This window comes from Lipophrys pholis (genome assembly GCF_963383615.2).
Source record: "Lipophrys pholis genome assembly, chromosome: 1".
NCBI classification, from domain to species: domain Eukaryota; kingdom Metazoa; phylum Chordata; class Actinopteri; order Blenniiformes; family Blenniidae; genus Lipophrys; species Lipophrys pholis.
The window spans coordinates 53972773-53995586 of record NC_137635.1 but is presented as its reverse complement, the minus strand read 5'-3'; the positions used below and the strand labels follow the sequence as shown (position 1 = coordinate 53995586).

Here is a 22814-nt window from a genome sequence, read left to right as displayed (position 1 = left end):
GTGGGGGTGGGGTGTGTGTGTGTGTGTGTGTGTGTTGGGGGGGGGGGGGGGGGGGGTGTTGAATCCAGTAGATTCTTCTCGTCTTAATTGACTTTTTTCATCAATAAACCTAATAACGGTTGTAACGTCGTCAGAGTTATAAATTAGAGACGCCAGACTGAAAACAGCATGTTTATTTAAGGGAGGAGAAAATGTAATTCAGAGGTTAGAAAGAAAAGTACGAGGAAATGTTGTTAATCTACAATTGCAGATAAACTGACTTATAGTAAATTGAGTTTTAGCTTCTTCACCATAATAATTGTCCCTGTTCATTTAAACCAGAGGGGGTGTGGCTTTTTACAGCATCATAATGTTAGTGTGTGTGTGTGTGTGTGTGTGTGTGTGTGTGTGTGTGTGTGTGTGTGTGTGTGTGTGTGTGTGCGTGTACATTGCAGCAAGTTTCTGTGTGTGTGTGTGAGAGAGAGATAGTAAGTAGATTTTAGTTGTATAGCGCTTTTCACATACGTAGAGTCACAAAGTGCTTCACAGTAAAAACAGACAAGAAAACATCTTAAAAACAGTGATATTGTGAAAGATAGTGTGAGAAAGTGTGTGTGTGTGTGTATGAGAGAGAGAAAGAGAGAGCGAGAGAGTGAGAGAGATAGTTTGTGTGTGTGTTTTCGTTGCACTGTCAACAGAGGGCGCTCTCCGCTCTGGATCTCTCGTGCGCGTGCCTGTCGATCCGCCCCCCCCCCCCCGCCCCCCCGGTCCAGCTAGCTGTAACCGGCTACTAGCCGCCGTCGAGCTGACACCCTCCAACCTCGGCGCAGCTCCGCTGCACAGTCGACATGGCAGCACAATATCGCAGCGCTTTCCTACACAGACATGAACAATCTCCACGTCTTCTGGGATAAGTGAGTAGCGGGGGCCCCGCGGCGACTCGTTTTGCGAGCGCGTGAAGTTTAGCGTTTCGTTTTCAGCCACATTAGTGACGCATAGCGACGGGGAGCTGATGCTAACGGCTAGCCGCTATCAGGGAGGAGTAATGTTTGTTCGTTAGCCTGTTAGCTCCCTGTGCTCACCCCCACCGCAGCCGCTTTTCTTCACCACAACCCGAACACCACCACCAGCCTATCTTTTTTGCGTGTTTTGTGTCAGATTTTAATATTAAGTTCGTGGGAAGAACATTTTATGTTTCACGGTAGTTTCCTCGAGCTCGCGTTACATAATATCACTGCAAGCCAAATGGCTGTCTGTGGACCGTCTGCTCGCTGTCGCTCACTCGATATCGGAACAAATTATTATAATTGTTTGGCTATATTTAGGACTGTAGCTGGACAATAACACGTTCATAATATAACTAAAGTGATTTTATTATCCCGTTTGAGCAGACGACGTTTGGTCGCCAGCCAGGCTAACACACTAGCCACCCATAGCTTCTAATGCTAAACGTGAGCTATCGATAGCTTCCATCTGTTCGCTTATTAAGGGTTTATTTTAAAATAAACCAAATTTGGGAGTGTAGAGAGATGATCCCAGCTTTGATGGGATGTTGTAGATGAGAAGAAAGTGCACATCCGTGACGTGATGCCTGTGTACAATCAGCCAGCTGTATTAGCATAGTTAGCTTCGTTCCAAGTTGTGTAGCTGTTCGTACCCTTTGTCCACACTGGTAACCAGCTCTAGTAAGTAGGCCACACCACTTGTTTTGATCATCTCCGTCGTCTGTTTCCTCTTCTCCCTGCTCTACATCTTCATCGTTCTCTCTGGTTTTCAACGATATTTGAACAAACTGTCATTTTTCCCCCATTACACTGCGATTTGTCATCGTACACCCTGATTATGTATTTTAACAACAGATGCACAGTCTTAATTTGACACTTCGGTGTAGATTCGATGGTAATTCTGACTTGTTTGCACACATTTTAAATATTTGCACATTTCTAACAGTTTTTTTTTTCTTCCCTTCTATTGCAGTATTCATCACGAGATGTGATCCAAAATCCACAATGTGTGAGGACATTTAAGAACGATTGAGTTCGGAAGAAAAACATCTTGATTCCAGTGGAATCTTCCATATATATAAATATATATAATTATTATATTTTTTTTGTCTGTGTTAAAGCTTAACTTACATTTATACACACACCCACCCCACATCAATATCTAACCATGCCAGTGCAAGCACCACAATGGACAGAGTTCCTGCTGTGCCCAATATGCACACAAACATTTGAGGAGACTGTCCGCCGGCCCATCAGTTTGGGCTGTGGACACACCGTCTGCAAGATGTGCCTGAACAAGTTGCACCGCAAGGCCTGTCCCTTTGACCAGACAGCCATTAGTACAGACATCGAGCAGCTCCCTGTCAACACAGCCCTGTTGCAGCTGGTCGGAGGCCAGGTAAGACCTGTGCGTGTGTGTGTGTGTGTGTGTGCATTTACATTATCTGTAGAGCAGGTTCACAGAGAGCCAAGCTCACATTATCTGTCCAAGTCATTTTATTTGTTTCTTGAAGGAAGGGAATAGCTGTAATTACTGTTTTCGGCTAGTGCTGTGGAGTTACACACGGGCCTTTACATGATGCACATAGCTCGGGGATTCCTAATGAGTCATGCTCAAGTCATTGAGCAATGACTTTAATTCTGTCGGTTTACTGAGTGCTGGCTGTAAAGCACTGTTTGACCAACAGGGCGAGGCACACTTAATGCTGTCTTGGCATGTTTGCCAAGTTTCCAAGTTTAGATTGAAATAATGGATGGCGTAGGTGTACTGACCGCATCGCTGAGGTATGACTGAAATCATCTCCTGTGTGTGAGTGAGAGAGAGAGATCCCGGGAATATTCACTCATCAGCTCCAGTGTCATTTAGTGAATCTATTTCAACAATAGATTTGTGAACAACGTTGTAGAATGTGATTATTATGATAATAAATCTAGTTAACAGATTTACATCAGGATGTGAGATGAGCTCTTTGACTCTGAATTGGTTACAGAAGATTTGTGATGCCTATTTAACTTTTGTGGAATTTCAATCAGTTGAATAATATGCAAAGTGTCCCTACTGGTGGACTTGTTGCTGTTGCCTGGTATCTAAAGCATGCAGTTTTAAAAAGGCAGGGCAGAATTCAGTTAAATTTTAATAATTATATTTAGCTTTTTATGATTAATTTGAGTGAAAATGATTCCTGATCATCAGTGAAAATGCACATTGGATCTTGATTCATCATGCAGCTTTGAAGAGAAATCATTGTTGTGACAATTGAACTAAACCCCTCCACAACTTTATTGTAACTTAATTAAACCGAGACCATTTCTCTGAGTCGTGATGTCCTAATATTCATCATCCTCTTGTTTATGTTGCAGGTTCCTAAGGCTCAGCCAGTGGCCTTGATTACCAGTCCGGAGGATTCGCAGCATTATGAGGAAGCCAGGCAGTGTGTGGAGGAGCTGGCCCTCTACCTCAAACCCCTCAGCAACACCCGAGGTACACGCACACACACACACACACACACACACACACACACACACACACACACACCCCCCTTTATAGGCTGTTCTTTAAGGCACCTTCCAATTTAACAGTGGTGCTTGATTTCAGGAAATGCTGCCTCGTAAAACAATGCTCTTTATTTTTAGGATGTGAGAATGTTATTGCGAAGTGACTAAGTGGATGTGAGCTTGTTCCTCCTTGATAAAAGAAGTTTGTTTCCTTTGTGTCAATGTGTAGTGGGAAGCAATTAAGCCAAAAAGAAAAACCTTGATGAATTTCCATCGTGAGATAATTTGGAAATGGGACCGCGTGATTGAATTCATGAAGATGTGCGGGGACCTTCAGTCTCGAATGCTGTTGCAAATCATCTTAACTTACAGACCAGATCTGTAAATTATTAGACATTTTTGGATTTTGTCAATAGTCTCCACCAAGTGCAATAAATTCCTGTATTGTGTGAGATTGTCCTATTTTAGGGCGTTTACAGCATCTTCTCATCAAGTTTTACTGAAGTATACTTGACGTTTCTTTAAGTTAATGCTGAAAACTGCTTGCTTTAATTTGGACTGATGACTAATGATCAGATTGAAATGATTGTTTAGCTGGTTTAATCACTAATAAATGTACATTACTGAATGATGTGGTTAGAAGCTGTCACATCAGTCTGTTAGTGGCTGAATAGCTGTAATTTATTGCCTGTATTGCAATTTTAAAGGTTCATTTTTTGAAGCGTAGTCTGGGTAAATCTACAAATTGGCGAGCCCGTTTGGTTTTCTCACATTATCATCATTGAATAATAAGAGACGCAGATCTGTAAGAACGATTGTGACCATATCAGTGGCGACAATATAGACTGTAGTGGTCAAAATTGTGAAGCTCCTTGGGACAAATTGGTTGTAATTACATTTTATCTTACTGTAAATGCACTGGACAGATCATTAACAAAAATGTTTAATGGATTAAATAGAAAAGTTTCTCTTTGAAGGCTCACATCAGGATTATTTATAGTCCCAAAAGCTGAATGGCAAATGTGGCTTGACTTGTTGCAAAGTCGAGCTGAGGACAACAGCCTCGTGTCCTCAGGTGAACTAAACATCCAGTCAGTGGTTGTAAACCTATAAATAGCACACCAGACTCCTGGTGTTGGTGGAAACCTTCTGATCACCTCCTGGACTCCCACTTAGTGTTTTCACACGTTCATGCTCCAGGTTTTGCCGGTACAATTAGTTAGAAAGTGTTTTAAACTCCACCTGGTGTGGGATGCAACATGTCTTCCTCTCCGAATATAAAAACCCGTCATGGACCTTTTTGAAGTAACTCATTTCTTGGAGGAAGTTGTTGGTTCAGTTTATAGATGTCCCATAATTGGTTCCTCACCAGGAGTCGGTCTGAGCAGCACGGCCCAGAGTATGCTGAGTCGCCCCATGCAGAGGAAACTGGTGACACTCGTCCACTGCCAGCTGGTGGAGGAAGAAGGTCGTGTTCGAGCCATGCGAGCGGCGCGCTCCCTCGGAGAGCGGACCGTCACAGAACTCATCTTACAGCACCAGAATCCGCAGCAGCTCTCCTCCAATCTGTGGGCTGCCGTGCGTGCACGAGGGTGTCAGTTTCTTGGCCCGGGTTCGTCTTTTTCTCTCGCCACAGGAGTGAAATCGCCACAGAGGAGGTCTGCTTTGTTCCCTGTGAATGTTTTCTACTAATGAGTGTTTCTGCCTTCATCCAGCAATGCAAGAGGAAGCACTGAAGTTGGTCCTCCTCGCTCTGGAGGACGGCTCCGCTCTCTCGAGGAAGGTGTTGGTTCTCTTTGTGGTCCAGAGGCTGGAGCCACGCTTCCCTCAGGCCTCAAAAACGAGCATAGGCCATGTGGTGCAGCTCCTCTACCGGGCGTCCTGCTTCAAGGTATTCTGGGTCATCTGGGGCTCATTGACTCTATAGTCCTGTTATTATTGTTGGAGGAGAAAACTTCAGCAAACTGCCTCCGCTTTTGTTCCTCAGGTCACCAAACGAGATGAAGATTCATCCCTCATGCAGCTGAAAGAGGAGTTCCGTACCTACGAAGCTCTGCGACGTGAGCACGACTCTCAGATAGTTCAGATTGCCATGGAAGGGGGGCTGCGTATCGCACCTGATCAGTGGTCTTCTCTGTTGTACGGAGATCAATCTCACAAGTCACACATGCAGTCCATCATAGATAAGGTAATGTGTGTTTCTGCAAACCGTTGACTTCTTGGAAGGAATTGTGGCATGATAATCCCAGACGCTTTATATTGCCTCTTGTTAATGCCTCTTCTTTAGCTGCAGACCCCGGCATCTTTCGCTCAGAGTGTTCAGGAGCTGACGATTGCACTGCAAAGGACCGGCGACCCGGCTAACCTCAACAGGCTGCGGCCCCACCTGGAACTGCTCGCCAACATTGACCCCAGTCCAGGTAACGAGCAGCAAGGCAGTGATGGTTTATAGCAGGGACTACAGAGACCGTTATTCATTCACACCAGTACCACCTGTGATGCTATGCTACGTTGTAGCCACAGCTGCCCTGGGGCTGCTGACAGAGGCGTGGCTGCCATTTTTGTGCCAACAGCCCCTCCGACCACCACCAACAATTCATGCACCATTCATACCCATTCATACGAGGAAATGTGGGTAAAGTGCCTTGCCCAAGGACACAATGACTTTTTTGATAGAGTGGGATTCGAACAGACAACCAACTCTACAACTGAGCCACGATCGCCCTGGTGCAGAGTAAATTGACGCATAACAACCAGGTAGATAGCTTTCATGGCAGCGTCACCATTATCTCAGCTCGGGTCTCAGTGTTGTGTTGTGTCTGCCACGCTCAAGAAAAAAAATATAAAAAATCAGATTTTTACAATTACAGCCTGAGAGTCTTCTTACTCTCCCTTCTATTCTTGTGGTTTGTTGATTGTTTAACTTGAAGCAGCCTGATGTGTGCTGCACAGATATTTAATGTTTTTTTTTATTTATAATGCACTTTACATTTAAACAATCTCTAAGTGCTACAGGAAAAAAATTAAAAGGGAAGTCAAAGAAAAGAAAAACAGTTAAAATAGTTGGAACAATTAGTTTTAAAAGGAACACAAACACAATTAAGAGACGGCTTAACATATTTATGATTCTATGAACATTTGATGATAATAAAGTAGCTGATTTATTTTTTATTTTTTTCCTCAATTCTCTAGATGCACCTCCCCCGACATGGGAGCAGCTTGAAAAGGGGCTGGTAGCTGTAAAAACTGTGGTACACGGGCTGGTGGACTTCATCCAGAACCACAGCAAAAAAGGAGCGGACCCCCAACAGGTCAGTGTGACCAGAATCTGGAAACGAGAGAGGTTCCATCGATTTCAGAAAACGTGCTATAAACATGTGATTAGGTCGTAATCTGTCGTTTTCCCATGTTTTCATTCAAATGAGATCCAGTAGAGACACACACACACACACACACACACACACACACACACACACACACACACACACACACACACGTAATATTTAGATTTTTGTTTCCCTTTAGCCTCCACAGCACAGCAAGTACAAGACCTACATGTGTCGTGACATGAAGCAGAAAGGAGGCTGTCCCCGTGGAGCCAGCTGCACCTTCGCTCATTCTCAGGAAGAATTGGAGAAGTAGGCTCAACAAATATCCACATCGAAGAACCGTTACGTGACGTGATCGTCCTCACGCTGAGTTGCTGCTTGTTTCCAGGTATCGTAAGATGAATAAACGTCTTGCGGCCCGCCTCCCCGGCTCAGGAGGGCTGCTGCCAGACGAGGGCCTCCCTCTTGATGTAGCAGTGACCCGGAAGCCTTCGCCCCTCACCAACGGGAGCGGCGCAGCCTCGCTGCCCCAGCTGATCGCCCGCGGCACAGACGGCGTTTCTTACGAGCTGCTGCGAAAACCCGTCAAGATGGATGCAGGGAGTCCCAGCGCTCCGGGATCACCGCCGGATGTGTGAGTATACGGCCACATTTTGTGGAAGACAACTTTCAGCTAGATTTATGTACCTTTTTTTTTTTTCTCCTCCATTTTAAACTCATATTAAGACAACCTGTTTTTGATATCTCGTTTATTAAATTTTTTTTTCCCAAAAGAACACAGAGAAAGCAGACATTTATATCATCATCCAAATTCAGAATCGGCAGATGTACAACATTCACTTCCAGTTGCAACAAATCAAATAAATAATATAAATAAATCCAGCAGGGATTGAAGATGAAAAAATACAAGTTCGATCTGAGTTTGAGATCAACCACTTCCTTAATCTGACATGTATTCTATCCTTTTGTCGATCTTACTATTCAAACATCTTTCCTCAAGAGGAAGGTTAGTCTTTCCATCTCATGCATCTCTTTGATTTCCATGTATTTATCCACTGAAGGTCTGCCAAGACAATCCGTTTTTAATCAGACTGTACCATCAGTCTTAATTAAAACATTTTGAATGGATACATATAGAATAAGCTCACTCTATTCCACGGAGTTGCATGAAATGTGTCCAGCAGTAAAACGACGATGACCGCAGGATTAATGTAACTGGATTTCTCCCTGCAGCCTGGACTCTGTCTCCAAACCTGGGATGCCCCTCCCACCTCATGCGATGGCCCACCCCAGGATGCCCACAGACCACCTGTCGGGGGTGAAGCACATGCCCGTGGTGCCCAGGGGGTCGCCGGTGTACCCGCAGCCGCAGCTGCCTGAGATGTGCTATGACACTCGCCCGCCACCTTCTGCTTCTCAGTACGATCCTCCTCAGTACCCCACAGGTGAGGAGATGCTGAACTCCGTGGTATTATGTTGTTTTTTTTCTCCTATCAATACAGAACTGATATTGATCAGCTTGTTGTTTCTCAGGTTACCCCTATCAGCAGCCACCACAGTATGTTCCTCGGGATTACATGCGTAATCCTCCTCCCAGTGACTCCGGACCCCCCTACCAGGACCCGTACCCTGGATACGGTCCCCCAGAGCGCCCTTACCAGGCTCCTCATTCCGGACCGCCGTTCTCCTATCCCCACCCTCCACATTATGACCGAGGCCGCCACGGGGCCTATGCTGGCCCGCCCCCTCCTCCACCGCCTTACCCGTCTCAGAGGGACGGCCTGGTCAGGATGAGCCCGGCGCCTCTGGACGTCCCCCCTCCGTCAGGACCGCCTAGTTCACTGTACCACCAGGAACCCAGTGCCCGGGACAGATACCCCCATGATGGCTACTACCCACCGGGGCAGCCTCCGCCCATGAGGACTTATGGCAGGGTGAGTTCCTTCGTTCTTGGTTCTTATTTTCAACTTTTGTTTCCCAGAGTGCTGGACACGACATGCAGTGACATTTTTGTGCCACAGGGGCCGTCGTACAGCAGCTCGCAGCCCAGCCTGGACTACCTGCACCGCCGCCGCCAGGAGCTGCTGTCCCAGCTGGAGGAGAGGAAGGTCATCTCCCCTCCACCGTTTGCCGCCTCCCCAACACTTCCACATCCCTTCCCCAGCGACTACCCCCCCGAGGTCTGATGCTGCTTCACATCCACACACTCTGAATGTTGTTGCTTTGTGTGTATATCTGAATGTTGGTCCTGTGTCTGCAGTACGGTGAGGAGAGCTCCAAAACCTTGAAGTGCAGAGAGTCCGACTATGCAGGACAGTACTCTCCCTGGTCCTGTGAAACAATTGGCTCGTATATTGGTACAAAGGATGCCAAACCCAAAGATGTTATGGTTCCTGGTGCCATGGAGATGATGGTGAGTTCATATCGGATGCCTAATGAATATTTAAACTAACAATTTGGTGTCAAACATGAGAACCAAAAAAACGACCTGCATAAAGGCTCCAATCCGGCCAAACCACCAAAAAAATGGTTAAAAAAATAAAAAAAACATTTATGAAGAAAACATTTGATTTTTTGGGGGAGATGAATGTTTTGGTCTCAACACAGCCCCGAGACACGAGTAACGTATCGCTGATGCTTCCATGAAAATGAGCAAATCCACGCTGATATTGTAAAAACATACATAATGCAATAACTTAAAAAAAAGTTTTCTGGACATTTCACTGTATTTTGTACCAGAAAGTTTCAGTACTTTATGTTGAGATTGTAGTTATTTTCCATGGTAAATATTTGGTTTTGTGAAAATAGAAATATTTTCATCATGCATACTCTGCACAACCACAAATTTAAAGGTTATTATGGCACTATTTTACTGGTTTAACCCCATGAAAGATGAAACTGCTGTATGTGGCCTCTGGATGAAAATGTGTTTGACATCACTGATATAAATCGATGAATTTTAATTATGCACCCGCGTGTGTTCAAGACTTGAAGCGTTCGACATCCATCAGAATGATGGCGATGCATTTTCTGTCTCATGGTCACATCCCAACCTCTCCTCCCCGTCTCTCAGAATGTGGACACAAAAGGTCTGAGAGAACCGTCATTGGAGGCTCCTCGACGGGCCGCTGAAGTAAAGGACGACGACCCCATCATCCCGTTCGGTCCCCAGCCCACCGTGTCACGCTTTGGTGCCATCTCCCGCACCTCGAAGACCGGCTATCAGACCACTGGACCTGTGCAGGCGATGGCTTCCACTCCCCAGAATCCCCAGAGCTCCAAACACATGGCCATGCCAGGTAACCAGAAAGAGCCTGTTCACCGTTCATTAATTATTCTAGCACTGGTTAGCAGTGTGAGCATCATGTCATATGATTGTTAGACTACTTAAACTGACACGTCATTGACTTTTGACTGTGACGCCTGCTTGTGTCCCCAGTCGTTCTATACTCGCCGTGTTCGTTAAAGTTGATCTTAATCGATGCTTTCTTTCTCATTTCCCAGCAGAATACACGTATGGAAGCCATGTTGGATGGGGCGGGGCTTCATATCCCTCCCACCCGCCTGCCTCCTCCTCTCAGGGACATTTCAGTGAGCGGTGGGTCCACAATCTGTTGTTTTTGAATCATTCAAATCGTTGACTTGTGAAGAAGGTGATGGTGAATCCGCTCCTCCTTCCCTCTCCCTCCACAGCCTGCCGATGCCGGCCTCGGAGAGAGAACAGTTGAAGATCGAGCTGCAGCAGGTCAACCAGCAGATCAACCAGCAGACGCAGATGCACAGCATAGAGGTGCTTATGAAACTAAAATGTGAAAGTCTGGAAAGTACCAAGAATCACTTTTTCTTATTTCAATAACTGTAATGTCTGATGTTAACAGCGGACGTGCTGTTTAGTGTTGCATTTAGCCAAAAACTTCCAGATTGCACAGTCACCCCCCTCCCCCCCACTTCCTGTCTCCTGCCACAGGCTGCCAGTAACTCTTTGCTCCTGCAGAGGGAAGCCAGTGCACTGGCAGGTCAGCCCGGCCAGGCGCAGGCGGCAGGAGCCCAGCAGCAACAGCAGCAGCCCAAGTGGCCATCAGGGGGCGCTAACGCACCGGCTGTCTCCAGTGAGCAGCTGAGCATGGAGCTCCACCAGGTGGAGAGAGAGATTGGCAAGAGGACCCGCGAGATGGCTATGGTGGGTGGGGGGGGGGGGGGGGGGGGACGGGGGGGCGGGGCTGGCTGGGTTTAAATGGAGGAAAGAAAGTAAAGATGCGCTCAGAAATACAAGTGTGAAGAGTTAATTTCTACAACTCGACACAATAAATAGCAAATAAACACCTGATTTGACCCAAAACATCAACAAGTAATTCTGCAGGATTGTCGTCTTCGAACCTCTTTCACATCTGAGTTCTCATCTTTTGTGGTTGAATTTATTAAATCTTTCATTTCATCCCAAACAGACTCCGCGGTGTGAAATCAGGAAGTATTACTTACAGTATTTTGATTCATTTGGATACTCTGTATTTCTGATGTTTTCATGGTTGAGATTTAGTTTCAGGCATAAAATTGAACTCTCAGGGTTTGATTGTGTCGATGTTCGACACTGAAGTCTTGATTCATGTCAAAGTTTGGTAAAAGTTCTTACCAAAGACAGAAAAACCATCTGATTTCTGAACAAGCTCACTGTTTGACCCACAGTGGACCTAAACATCTCCAGAAGCTCCAGCAGACACTGCTATAATCACAAAGCTTAATTAAGTAATAAAAGTTTAATGGAAAGCTTGAGAAGCGTAGGAACCAAAAGCTGCTTCACCTCGTTTCTTCTGGCTCTGAAACACTAAACCTTTTCCTGAGGACCTCGGCTCTGGATGTCTCATGTATAAATCTGAGATGTAATCAGAGTTTTGTAGCTCAGACGTCAGCCATTGGCATCCAGTGCAGATTGAAGCTCAGCTGTGATGTGACACTCATTTTAGAAGTTCAGACGTTCTAACCACATAAATAAATGACTGGAAATGTTTTCCAAAACCAGGAAAACCAAGGGGCCCACGATGTTCAGCAGTACAAGATGAAACCTGCTGAGAACGGACAGCTGGAGCACAAGACTCAACTGGAGGAGATTTCCCTGGCTCTGGGGTGAGTGAAGTAAAAAGGTTGTAACAGAAAACTGTTGGTGTTGTGGTTGTATTCACCGTATTGTTCTGTTTAACCTGACAACCTCTTTTATATATATATATATTTTATTATTATTTTTATGTAAATTTCTGCTCCTCTCTCTTTCTCTCTCTACATGTTGGGAACTCAGCGAGGTGGCGAACGGCTCCAGCAGCCTGCAAGACAGTGCAGTGGGCGGGTCCATGCTGTCACTGGCCAATAAGACGTCTGCGTTGAGCCTGTGCTCGGACCCGGCCGCTCCGGGTTCAGAGATGCAGAAGAATGGCGTCGTCCATTCCTGCTCTTAGGAAGTACACACACACACACACACACGTACACACACACACACACACACACAAGTACACACACCTACATGAACACACGATGCTCAGTTGAAAAGCATGCACAGGCACACGTACACCCATTCTATTTAGAAGATGAGCAGTATCTGCCGTGATGAATTTTCTTTCTTTTTGTTCTGTGAATGAGCTTTTTTTAAATGACTTTCCTTGCCTGGAAACCAGGGCATCTGATAACATTTCTTGTGTGTGTTGTTGTTTTTCTTTTGTTTTTTTTTTTTGTTTTTTTGTACCTGGATTAGACAAAACAAGGCTCGCATTAGAATATATCCAGACAGGAAAACGGTGGCGATGTTGACAGTGTTGTTGTTGGAAGGAGGATTTTTTTTTATTTTATTTTTTTTTCCCCTCTTTGATCTTCACATGTTCTTTTCTTCCCTTCATAAGATTCAGTTTGGAAACGGTTAGATGGATAAGAGCAGATCGACCATCACAATCTGCTGCTTCGGGAACGTAAGGCGGGGAAACCACAATCGAGGGCCACTCGGTATCACCCCCCAAAATCGTTTAAAAAAAAAAAAAGAAGAAAAAAAAGAGGTTGCCCAGATGTCGACGCCTGAGGAGGGAAAAGTATGCAGTCCACACGTGTTTGGCCAAAAAGGGGCGTGTCCTTTCTCACCTGCCGCCAGGAGTGTGGTTTTATTATTGTATTTTACGAGCACGTGGCGTCTGTTTCCTACTTGAAGAGCAGTATATTCTATATTAACGGGAGCATTCTGTTTTAAGGATTGCAGCCAGTCGTTTTTTGATAATGAGCTTTCCACCTTTTTCTATAAGGGAGTCTTCTCTGTGCGGGCGGCGGCGGTGGCGGCGTTCAGCCAAACGTCGCGGGAGTTTTTTAAACATGTTCACGAATGTTTTTTTTTTCTTTGTTTCCGAGACACCCGGAGAGAGTCCGGCTTCCCGGCTGACGGTAAAGTTTTCCCTCCTCAGAGCTTCTCATCTGGCCACACTAACGGCCTCCCCATTGGGATTATCTCGTCATTTGTTTTCCTAACTTCTATGAAGTTGCCTTCCCTCGTGTCTTTTTTTTTTTTGTTTCCTTCTTTTTTTGATTTTTCATGCTTTACATTGTTACGATTTTGGGGCGGTGCCGCTCGCCTCGTTGGAGGCTTCACTCGGGAGCGCCTCGGTAAAAGTCGTCGTCGGTCTGTGCCGCACTGAAACCCGTTCAGGAGGAACTGAAGCGGCGGATTCGACACGCCGTCGCCATCGCCACCGTCCTGTCGTCGCTCTTCCTCCGTCACGGACGTAGTTTTACTGCTGACGCTCGACTCGGAGCTCTTTTGCCTTCAGTAAACGACGGAAGTGACCGGTGAGTCGTGCAGCGCCGCCGCCGCGGCGAGCGAGTCTTTGTAAACGGTTGACGGGGGACGCCGCGGCTCGTCGGGGTCGCGACGGGCTCCTCTTTTCAAAATGCAAAACGTTTTTTTTTTCTCTCTCTCTCTCTTCCTCCCTTCTCGTCCCCGACCACACTTAAAGCCTCCGGCTGCTCCTCGCTACATTTATTGTTTAGGTACACAGCTCACTTATACATATGAGTATGTATACATACATTAATATACTAAAGCACTATTAACGTGCCACCTCTTATTCTACTCGCTCAGCATTTATATTAAATGATCTCTACTTAGAATCAGCAAAATGTTTTTTTTTTTGTTTGTTTTTCTGTCCACTGGTTGCCAACACAGACTTTATCCTTTCCCAGACGAAGGACTTCTGTGTGCATTGACGTGTGTTCACTTAATCTTTTGTGTTCAAACAAAGATGTTCTTTATAGACTATGCTTCCGAAGAAGACGAAATCTGTAACTTTGGGGGGAAAAAATATTATGGAGATGTTTTGTGTGTGCTAGATTGTATTGTAGAAAATGTACCCTGACTTAAGTTTTTTTTTTTTTTTTTCCCCCTTTTGTTTTTTTTTTGTTTGTTTTTAAAACCCTCAAAGCGTGCTGTACCGGGTGATAGTGTTGAGGTATTAGAGAAGTGTTTTGTTTTTTGCTCACGTCACCCTTAAGAGATGTAGAAGTCTCGTCATGAAAAGTTTAGCCTTAAATCCTCTGGTGACGCTCCAAAATCTGTTCCTGGAGCGTCGTATGGAAAAAAAAACTAAACAAAACCAAGAGTCCGGCGCCCCGAAAACCCTGCAGGAAGTCAAACAGCAACAATCATGCAAATCAAATCGGATGTTTTGCTTTATTTTCTGTAAAACTGGTTTGTAGATTATTTCTTTTTGTCCTGCAGTAGTTGGGTGAATTTATTGATCTGCGAGTCTTAGTCTGTAAAGCTTCAGCTCTTTGTTTTAAAGCGATCAGCTGTTTCACGTTAGTTTCCTCTGTGTTGGAGTTCGTCTGAACAGCTTCAGCTGAGCAGAATGAAGATACACGGCGTCTTTTCCAGGTTCATTTCAATCTCCTGTGTGTGTTTGTTTTGTTTGTTTGTTTCTGAGTGGACCCGCCGCCGCCTCCTCCTCCTCCTCCTCCTCCTCCTCCTCCCTGCATTCACATAACCAGTTAACCCTTTCCTCTCCCACCCGAGACCACTGAACTCTGTTACTGCTGTTTGAGGCTCACCCTTTTATTCCCGGGGTTTTTCCGGGGTTAAATTCAGCAAATGGCTTTTTTTTTTTTTATATGATTACTCCCTTGTAAAATATCTCTTACATTAAGGTACAGGTTTGATTCCAGCAAGAAAAAAAAAAAAGTTTTTATATGTATATTATACTCCATTAAGGAATGTCTAGAATTATCTTCCTCCAATGTGGATGTAGCCATTATTACGCCATTTTATGACTTTGTAAGAGAATTCACTGTGTGAAAATTGGTTTGCATTTTTGTATAATACAATCTGCTTTTTTTTTTTGTTTGTTTGATACGAGAGGGAGGTCAAACTGGAAGTTTGAAGCGAGATAGAAAAAAAAAAAAAAAAACCTGTGAAATTGAGAAAACAAAATGTAACTTATACAGTGATTCTGAGCTGAGGGGGAAAGATTAAATGATATTGCTAACTCTGGACGCTTCTGTCTGCTTCATTCTGTCTGCTTTAGCTGAGAAACACATACATCTGCTTCTTTCAAGTGTTTATATTTGATATGTCACATGTTTGACCACGAACTTAGACCTGGAGAAAACCACTTTTTTATTTCACCTTCTGTATGATTCTTCTGAAGCGTCAGATGCAACAATCATAAACACTTTTAACTCAGTCCACCTCTTGATTACTCGAAGTAGGAGAGTAAGAGCTAGTTTAGAAGTGAAAACTGAGATGGTTTGGATTTGTGGCTATTTTGGAGGAGAGGTGGAGTCATAAGACCACAGTGAAGCTGGACGTGGTGAAGGGGGACATGGAGACGGGGGTCTGTGTAACGGTCGAGGAGACGGACTGAGCTGAGAGGACGTCGGCACGATGTTCTTGTTTCAACAAACTAAAAGCAACTGATGCTGACGTTCGTCTTCCAGACCTGCTCGGTGATCTGAGTGTAGAGAAGCAGAGGAGGAGGAGGAGTCGGTTCTTCGTGGCGTTGAACTCTGCTTCACTAGACCTGAAATCAGATCTTTAAATAGTTAAATGCAGAAGCCCCACTGCCAGTGGCTCCACTGCGCTGTAATGTCGAACGCCGTCTTTTCTGGACTAGGAGTTCGTTACCTTGCGTCTCTGCAGCTCGTGTTTAAACTGCGTGACTATCTGGAAAGATCTGAACTGATGCAGCTTCTTCTTTTGGGTGACATCAGTCGCATTGAGAAATAAAGACGCGCACTTGCTTTTCCCCCCTCGAGAAGTGCCAGGAGCTTGTTGACTTGTTGAAATGAGGTTTATTTAATGTGCAACGAGGTTTAGAATACAACATTTGAAAGCTGATTTGACATTCAAATAAACAGAAAACTCTTAAAGAATGAAGTTACTGTTGTTTCTATCGAGGTTAAACGTGTGTGGACGTTGTAAAAAAGTTGCTTCAAAGTTCAGAAAGTGCTGATACGACAAGAATGAACTTTACTGCATATGGCCATAAAATGAGTTGACACTGAATAGAGGAAGCTCTTTGTTGCCTGGAATTAAATATGAATCACTATTGATCTGTTCAGAACGACATGGTATGTATTAGTGATTAATAACAACCACAGGACGCTCACATGTGGGATGTCTGATAGACGATTCATTTCACAAATTCCTCAAAATTACAGCAGATGTGGAAACAGGATTGTAAAACACATTTTAGTTCCGGTTCCACATTTTGCCCAGTTTCATTCAGAGTGGGTCGGTCTTTTAAAATAGTGGCACAATAATCTCTTCATGTAAACTTAAAATTTTTTGTTTGTTGTGAAGAGCATACGTGAGGAAAATGTCAATATCTTCATTAAATCAAAAGACGACACTCTCAACATGAACCTACTTTTTAATGAAACTTTCTGGTGCAAAATCCAGTGAAATGTCCAAATAACTGTTGCATCATGGGTGTTTTCACAAACTCACCCTGCCAGCAGGGCTTTGAGGCTCATTTACGTTCACGGCAGCATCAGTGATATTTCAGCTCAGGTCTCAGTGTCGTGTCCACTACACTGAAGAAATTTGTTTTACAAAGAAATCAATGTTTTCTTCTAAGTTTTTTTAACAGTTTTCTTGGTGGTTTGGCCAGATGGGAGCCTCTTGTGGAGCTGGTTTTGGCCCCCAGACCTTAAGTTTGACACCTCTGATGGAGCGAAATCGGTCAGTTCTGCACTTTAAAACATTTTTTTTTTCTACATAAAAATTTCATTAATTCATTTACAAACAAAAGAGCATCGACATTCAATGACTGCAAGGATAAAAGGAGATTGTTTCATTGTAAAGTGTGTTATAAATAAAAATGAGGATTATTATAAAATCAGACTTTGATGTGTTGATCATCGTGATCGAGTCTCTTTCCAGAAAAGATTATATTTAAACTCTGCACTTTCACTTCCTCTCCTCCGTTCGTTACTCCACATTAGTTGGATCCCAAGTAACGTGTCTCCCGTCGTGTAATCCTGCCAGAGCGGCCATATCCGAAGCATCCAGCTGGAACTCGAACACCTGGAGACAAACAGGAAGTGTGCTGCTCTCTGAAGACTGTTTACATTAACATCATCCATAAAGTATCATCAATCTACATAATGCTCTGTCTTGTACCTGCAGAAGGAAAAACTAAGGATATTGGACTATTTGATCCATTTGTTTGGAACCAGGTGAGTGATGTAGATATTCTGCTCTTTGTTGACCTCTAGTGGAAAACTAGTTGTAATATAATTATGTGTCTTTTCTCGACAGTATTTTGAAATATTTCTAAAAGTCCTGTTGGATCCAAAGTGTTTAGAATGACTTATAACTGCACTCTGTGTCTGAACTGTTAAAAACAAGACTTCTCTGATGGACTCGAGCGTACTTGGCAGTTTTCTTGGACCCTGCTCTTCTTCCTGGATTTAGGTATCGTCACCACTCCGTTCTGAGAAAACCCCCCAAAAAGAACTGGTGTCATTTTAACGTGGAATGTGAGTCTTAACCAGGACTGGGCGTCATGTGGGCGATGTGATGACCTGGATACTCCAGCGGATGCAGATCTGAGCCGGCGTGCGTCTGTGTTTCTCTGCGATCTGGCGTACGGTGGGATGAGTGACGGCTTGACCTTTAGCCAGAGGACTGAAACCCTCAAACACGATCCCCTCGTCAGCGCAGTACTGGATCAGGGGGTCGGGCTGCTGGAAGGGATGGTACTCCACCTGGGAGGTGAAATCAACACGACAAGCAACAATGTGTTGGCTAGCAGTTTGACTCGTTCCACTATAATACCACTAACTATTTAACTGCACGTGTGCAGGGTTCAAGTTGTGAACAAAGAAGAGTGAAAATAATGGTTCTGTTACAACTTTGCTTGAGGAAATATTTAATGTCAGAACACTGTGAATGATCGTGTTAAGATTTTGACGTGAAACCAGTAAACCCAACATAATTGGTGCCCCGTGTGAGGCGAGCAAAGACAACTTTCATACATATTTGTGCGACGTTAATATCCGCGTAAGATTTTAGTACAAACCTAAAAAAGAATTCTGGTTCCGGTGTGAAACTTCCAGAAGTCTTCACATCAACCATTGTTTTTCCTGCTACAGCAGTAGATATTCAGCCGTATTTACAAAAGGACATTGTGTTCAGAATTATTTTACCCACAAAACTAAAGCAAACTGAGAGACAGTGTGGGATTGAATATTAAGCCTTCGTAGTGTTACACCAGAGTTTGTTGCTCCTGCAGCTTTTCAAGTTGATCTACCCTGTAGAAACGTATAACACTTTTTAGCATTTGAATGGCACATTTCATGCAACCTCGTCGCTGTCAGAGCACTGTGAAGCTTTGTACCTTGCCGTTATATCCAAATTCCAGCATGAGTTAAATTTTAAAAACAACTCCCTAACTGATGCTGCCACGCATTTTAGTTAATGTATTGATTATTCGGGTTATTTCTCTAAACATTCAAAAATTCATAAGAACACATCACAGTAATAATACAAATAATAATAGAAACAAATCTTTCCACAGCATGCCGTGGTAAAAAGCAGTTAATGATTACATTATATGTAGAAGTTCTTTTATCTTCCTTTTATAAAATAATCTATTTTTAGTTTCTCTAATAGTAAAAGGAAGTGAGTTCCAGGCCTTTGCTTCTCTGTAATTTTATGTACAAAAGGTGACATTAACATAGCAAGAGGCTTAAGTTATGTATGCCTACAAAAGTCAGCTTTTCACATCAGTCATTTCAGGTATACAAAAAAAAGAAAAAAAATACAGAAAGAGAGAGAAAGTAATTCTATAATACAATTTACAGATCAAATTCAATACAGAGTTGTTTGGTCTTCACAGCTTTAGAGTTGGTGCAGTGCTTTAAAGTGATTATGTATGATTACAGCAGTGATTTGAATACTATGAATTTAGGTTTCTGGTTGAAAAATTCAGAGCAGTGTATATGATATTTTGTAATGATAAGACCAGGTTTATCACAAAGGATTTTTTTGGAGGGATGTTTTTTCCACAAATACTAAAAATAACGTTCAGATTGTTTGTTCATATTGAGCTTTCCAGTCACAAACAAATACATGTCGTTCCAGAATATTTGAGTGCAAGAGCGGTCCCAAAAACAAATGGGTGATTGATTCTTCAGTGTTATGACAGAACGAGCACAGAGGATCTACATTTCGGCGATATTTTGCAAAAACACTGTTTACAGGGTAACATCGATTCAAAATCTTCAGGAATACCTCTGGAATCTTATTGGTTACAAAGTATTTCCTGGGGAGGAGCCAAACACAGCTCCAGTCTAGGTCCATAAATGCATTGTTCCATACAACAAATAAACGTGTAAACGTGGTCTAAAACCTGGTTTTACTGAACTCATTAGCAAATTGAGTCCAGCTGAACTCAATGAAGAGATAAAACGCTCTAATGAATTGCTATGGTAATGACTTTGGTGATTCTTATTCATTTAACCATCAATTCAAATTCCAAATTAATAGTTTAGTATTTATCAGTATATATCATTCCCTGTTTAATATGATCTGATGCACATCATATTTAATTTTTTTGTTAGTTAATAACTATCTCTGATCATTATTCATCAACATTGATAGCCAAACTGCCCGAGGCGGAACCAGCGTTCCCAACCATAGAGACATACAGGTTGCAGAGATTTCATAAATAAATCTGCTAAAGGGCAGGTATTTGTGCAAACATGAAAACATTTCTCCTGTAATGGTGTTAGTCTGTGTGGATTCCTGCTGTATAAATACTACTAATTAGTAGTTAGTTTGTTGTTTGTTTTCCTGACCAAACTGACCTGGTTGACGTGTGGCGTCACGCTGCAGTCGTCCTTCAACTGCTCCAGGTGGTGGATGAGGAAGTTGCTCACTCCAATCGCCCGGCACACTCCTGCAATGAGACATTCGGTCAGTCAACCCCGACAGGTGTCATATAGAATTCTGACCCCATGGAAAACTGACCCCCGGGTCACTTTTCTAGTATGGAAAAATGACCGACCCCATAGAATCTTAACCCCTAATATGAAACGTTACCTTTGCTAATAAGAATGTTCTGATGTTGATATTTAATATAAACATTACTTGTTGCATGTCATAAGCCACTGCTTTTGTGTATTATTTGATCTTCCCTGTCATACATACAATTTCAAAATAGGCCACGACTAAATCATATCACATGAGCAGAAATAAGATAAGATAAGATAAGATAAGATATCCTTTTATTTATCTCACATGTGGAGTAATTTGCAGTGGTACAACAGCATAGTAAAGAGAAAGAAGCACACATAGCAGAAACTAAAACAATCACATAAAAATACAATATAAATTAAGTTTACAAGTCTGTGTATACAAAAAAAAAATGAATTCCTAAAATTAAATCTCAAGACTAAGTAATGCTAAAGGTGTAATACTTAGATTACACATGTGAGAGGTACATTTATATTATTTTCATAACTAAATATGCATCAGATACACATTAGATATTAGATAAGGGATATGATTTGCATAGTTTACTCTGAGAGGAGGTGTGAAGCACAGTTATGAGATAAACTGTTTGACCCAAGCTTATTTTAACGTTATTTCATCTATTTCCTTAGTATGCATGTAAGGTGGTAAAATACTATGCAGTACTGCTTAGGTTTTTTCCTGTATTGGTAAAGAGATTTGTCATTTTCATTGATGCTTTTTATTTATATATGTTTGCATACAGTGTTTATATGTTTTTAATGACTTAATGGGGGTGGGTCAGAATTCTAGAATAGGAAAGTGACATCGGGTCCAAGTCTTCCTCTCACTAGAACGACCATGAAATCGTCAGTGACCTTCTTCGTAAAGCTCCTCCAGAGCTCTCCAGGTCTCGGCCCTCGCCTCCCGGTTGGGGCGGCCGGGTGCCGTCGGCGCCGGCCAGTGCATCAGGTACAAATCTGAAACGCATGGGATGGTTCAACACAATCCAGTGAATTCAATGTTAGTAAATCTGGAAAAATCATGAGCTTCTGCAGGTTGTACAGTGCTGTAGTGGTCAGCACGCTCGCCTCACAGCAAAGCGCCTCATAGTTTGATTCCGGTTGTTCACTACCGGGTCGGCAGCCCGTGACCCTGAATTTCATACCGAAGTATTCAACCCCCATCCGCGAGCAGGAGTCCAGACAAGCCTTTCTCGCCGCTCTGTAGCCGTAGTTCCCGGGCCACAGTTTGTTGGTGAGCCACAGGTCTGCTCGCGGGAGGCCGCTCTCCCTCACCGCCTCTCCCAGTTTCTCCTCGCAGCCGTATCGCTCGGCCGTGTCGATGTGGCGGACGCCGCAGGCGCTGAGGGCGTACACGACGGCCTCGTGACAGTATCCTCCCTGATTATGAGACGTTCCTATAAGAGAAGGAGAGCGGTGAGAAGACTGCTGATGGGAGACTGGAAGGCCCCCGGGTTTGAACCTGCAGTGGCTGCATGTTCTCCCTGTGCCACCGTTTTTATTCCTCCGTCACAGTCTGAAGACGTGTGAGTGAATCAAATCTGTCACTGGATGTGATTGTGTGACCCTTGTTTATCTTTTTTTTTATTATTATTATTTCATTCAAAAGTAATTTTCTTTCTTTCTGCAACAAAACTTCCAATCGGATATAAACTGAATGAAAAGGAGCAGAAGAGGACATCAGTCTTATCTGCCCCTTTTGTTAAAATCGCTTTACATCAGTCATATATTATATAAATGTACAACTTTCTAAATATTTACAGTTTTACAGATATTTTTCATACTTTTTGTTTATAACATTGCAGCTTGTATCTGTGATAGTCTGGATCAAACACGAGGCTTTAAGAGTATGAATGAATTAATCTAATCATTTAAAGGAAAACAACAATGGATGATTGAACGAGGATCTAATCTGCTCTGAACATCAACACGACAGTGCTATTAATGCTTCCAATGATTTTAAACATGCGATATGCAGACTGTATGAAGTTAAACTCACCTAATCCGAGAATTGGGATGTTCAGTCCGTTAGACAGGGAAACAGTGGGAAAGTTTGACACCGATCTGAAAGTCATATTTTACATAAACCGACGTTATTATCCCTTTAACAAGAGCAATATTTGCTGTGAGATATTACTACAGTCCCGTTTTTGTTCCAGACCGCCCCGGATCTTTAATGTTTGACGGCTGTTTGAAGTTTTAACTTTTCCGAAAGGTTTTCCTTCTCAAAGGCTAACATTAGAGCCTCTGGTTGGAGGAAGATGTGTCTTCAAAAGAAAACCCACACCGCTCTGCTCGTGCGTCCAAACAAAGATGGCGTCTGTCAAGAAATAACATAAAATGCGTGATTGAATATATACGTGTGACATTTTAACAAACTTAATGTGGTTTAAACTTAAAGATACAGCTTAATCTTAATCTTAAAGTTATTTTCAGTTGTTGTCTGGTTCTGCAGTGATGTATTTTTATGACCGCTGTGCCGCTAGTGTTAGCTAGTGGGTTCTCT

General features: G+C 43.3%; 2 protein-coding genes across 3 annotated transcripts; one reads left to right on the top strand and one right to left on the bottom strand.

The window, feature by feature from the left end:
* Window positions 1-2151: 2151 nt before the first annotated feature.
* Window positions 2152-12815, top strand: rc3h1b (ring finger and CCCH-type domains 1b; the record flags this gene model as incomplete). The annotated part of the gene is made up of 19 exons (XM_080461847.1): window positions 2152-2382; window positions 3345-3465; window positions 4852-5091; window positions 5195-5370; window positions 5467-5667; window positions 5767-5899; window positions 6672-6790; window positions 7005-7117; window positions 7197-7442; window positions 8042-8253; window positions 8342-8742; window positions 8830-8988; window positions 9069-9221; window positions 9882-10107; window positions 10313-10406; window positions 10502-10598; window positions 10776-10988; window positions 11826-11929; window positions 12099-12815. 19 exons carry the CDS (start codon window positions 2152-2154, stop codon window positions 12253-12255), a joined length of 3396 nt encoding a protein of 1131 aa, XP_080317973.1. The 3' UTR covers window positions 12256-12815.
* Window positions 12816-16099: 3284 nt separating this feature from the next.
* LOC308108698 (glyoxal reductase) lies at window positions 16100-22623 on the bottom strand. Of its 2 annotated transcripts, XM_080461859.1 has the most exons (7): window positions 22308-22623; window positions 21454-21705; window positions 21164-21265; window positions 20141-20232; window positions 17855-18037; window positions 17704-17763; window positions 16100-17354 (listed from the first exon to the last, which is right to left on the bottom strand). In XM_080461859.1, exons 1-7 carry the CDS (start codon window positions 22381-22383, stop codon window positions 17259-17261), a joined length of 861 nt encoding a protein of 286 aa, XP_080317985.1. In that variant the 5' UTR covers window positions 22384-22623; the 3' UTR covers window positions 16100-17258. The 2 variants fall into 2 exon arrangements, with proteins under 2 accessions (XP_080317985.1, XP_080317986.1); XM_080461860.1 differs by lacking the exon at window positions 17704-17763 and having other exon boundaries at window positions 17822-18037; window positions 22308-22557.
* Window positions 22624-22814: the final 191 nt, after the last annotated feature.

Coding starts and splice junctions, on each gene's coding strand:
- LOC308108698 (XM_080461859.1), bottom strand. CDS start 22,383: ATGACTTTCAGATCGGTGTCAAACTTTCCCACTGTTTCCCTGTCTAAC. Junction 21,266..21,453: donor GATGGGGGTTGAATACTTCG/GTATGAAATTCA, acceptor CATGCGTTTCAG/ATTTGTACCTGATGCACTGG. Junction 18,038..20,140: donor TGACGCCACACGTCAACCAG/GTCAGTTTGGTC, acceptor TTCACCTCCCAG/GTGGAGTACCATCCCTTCCA.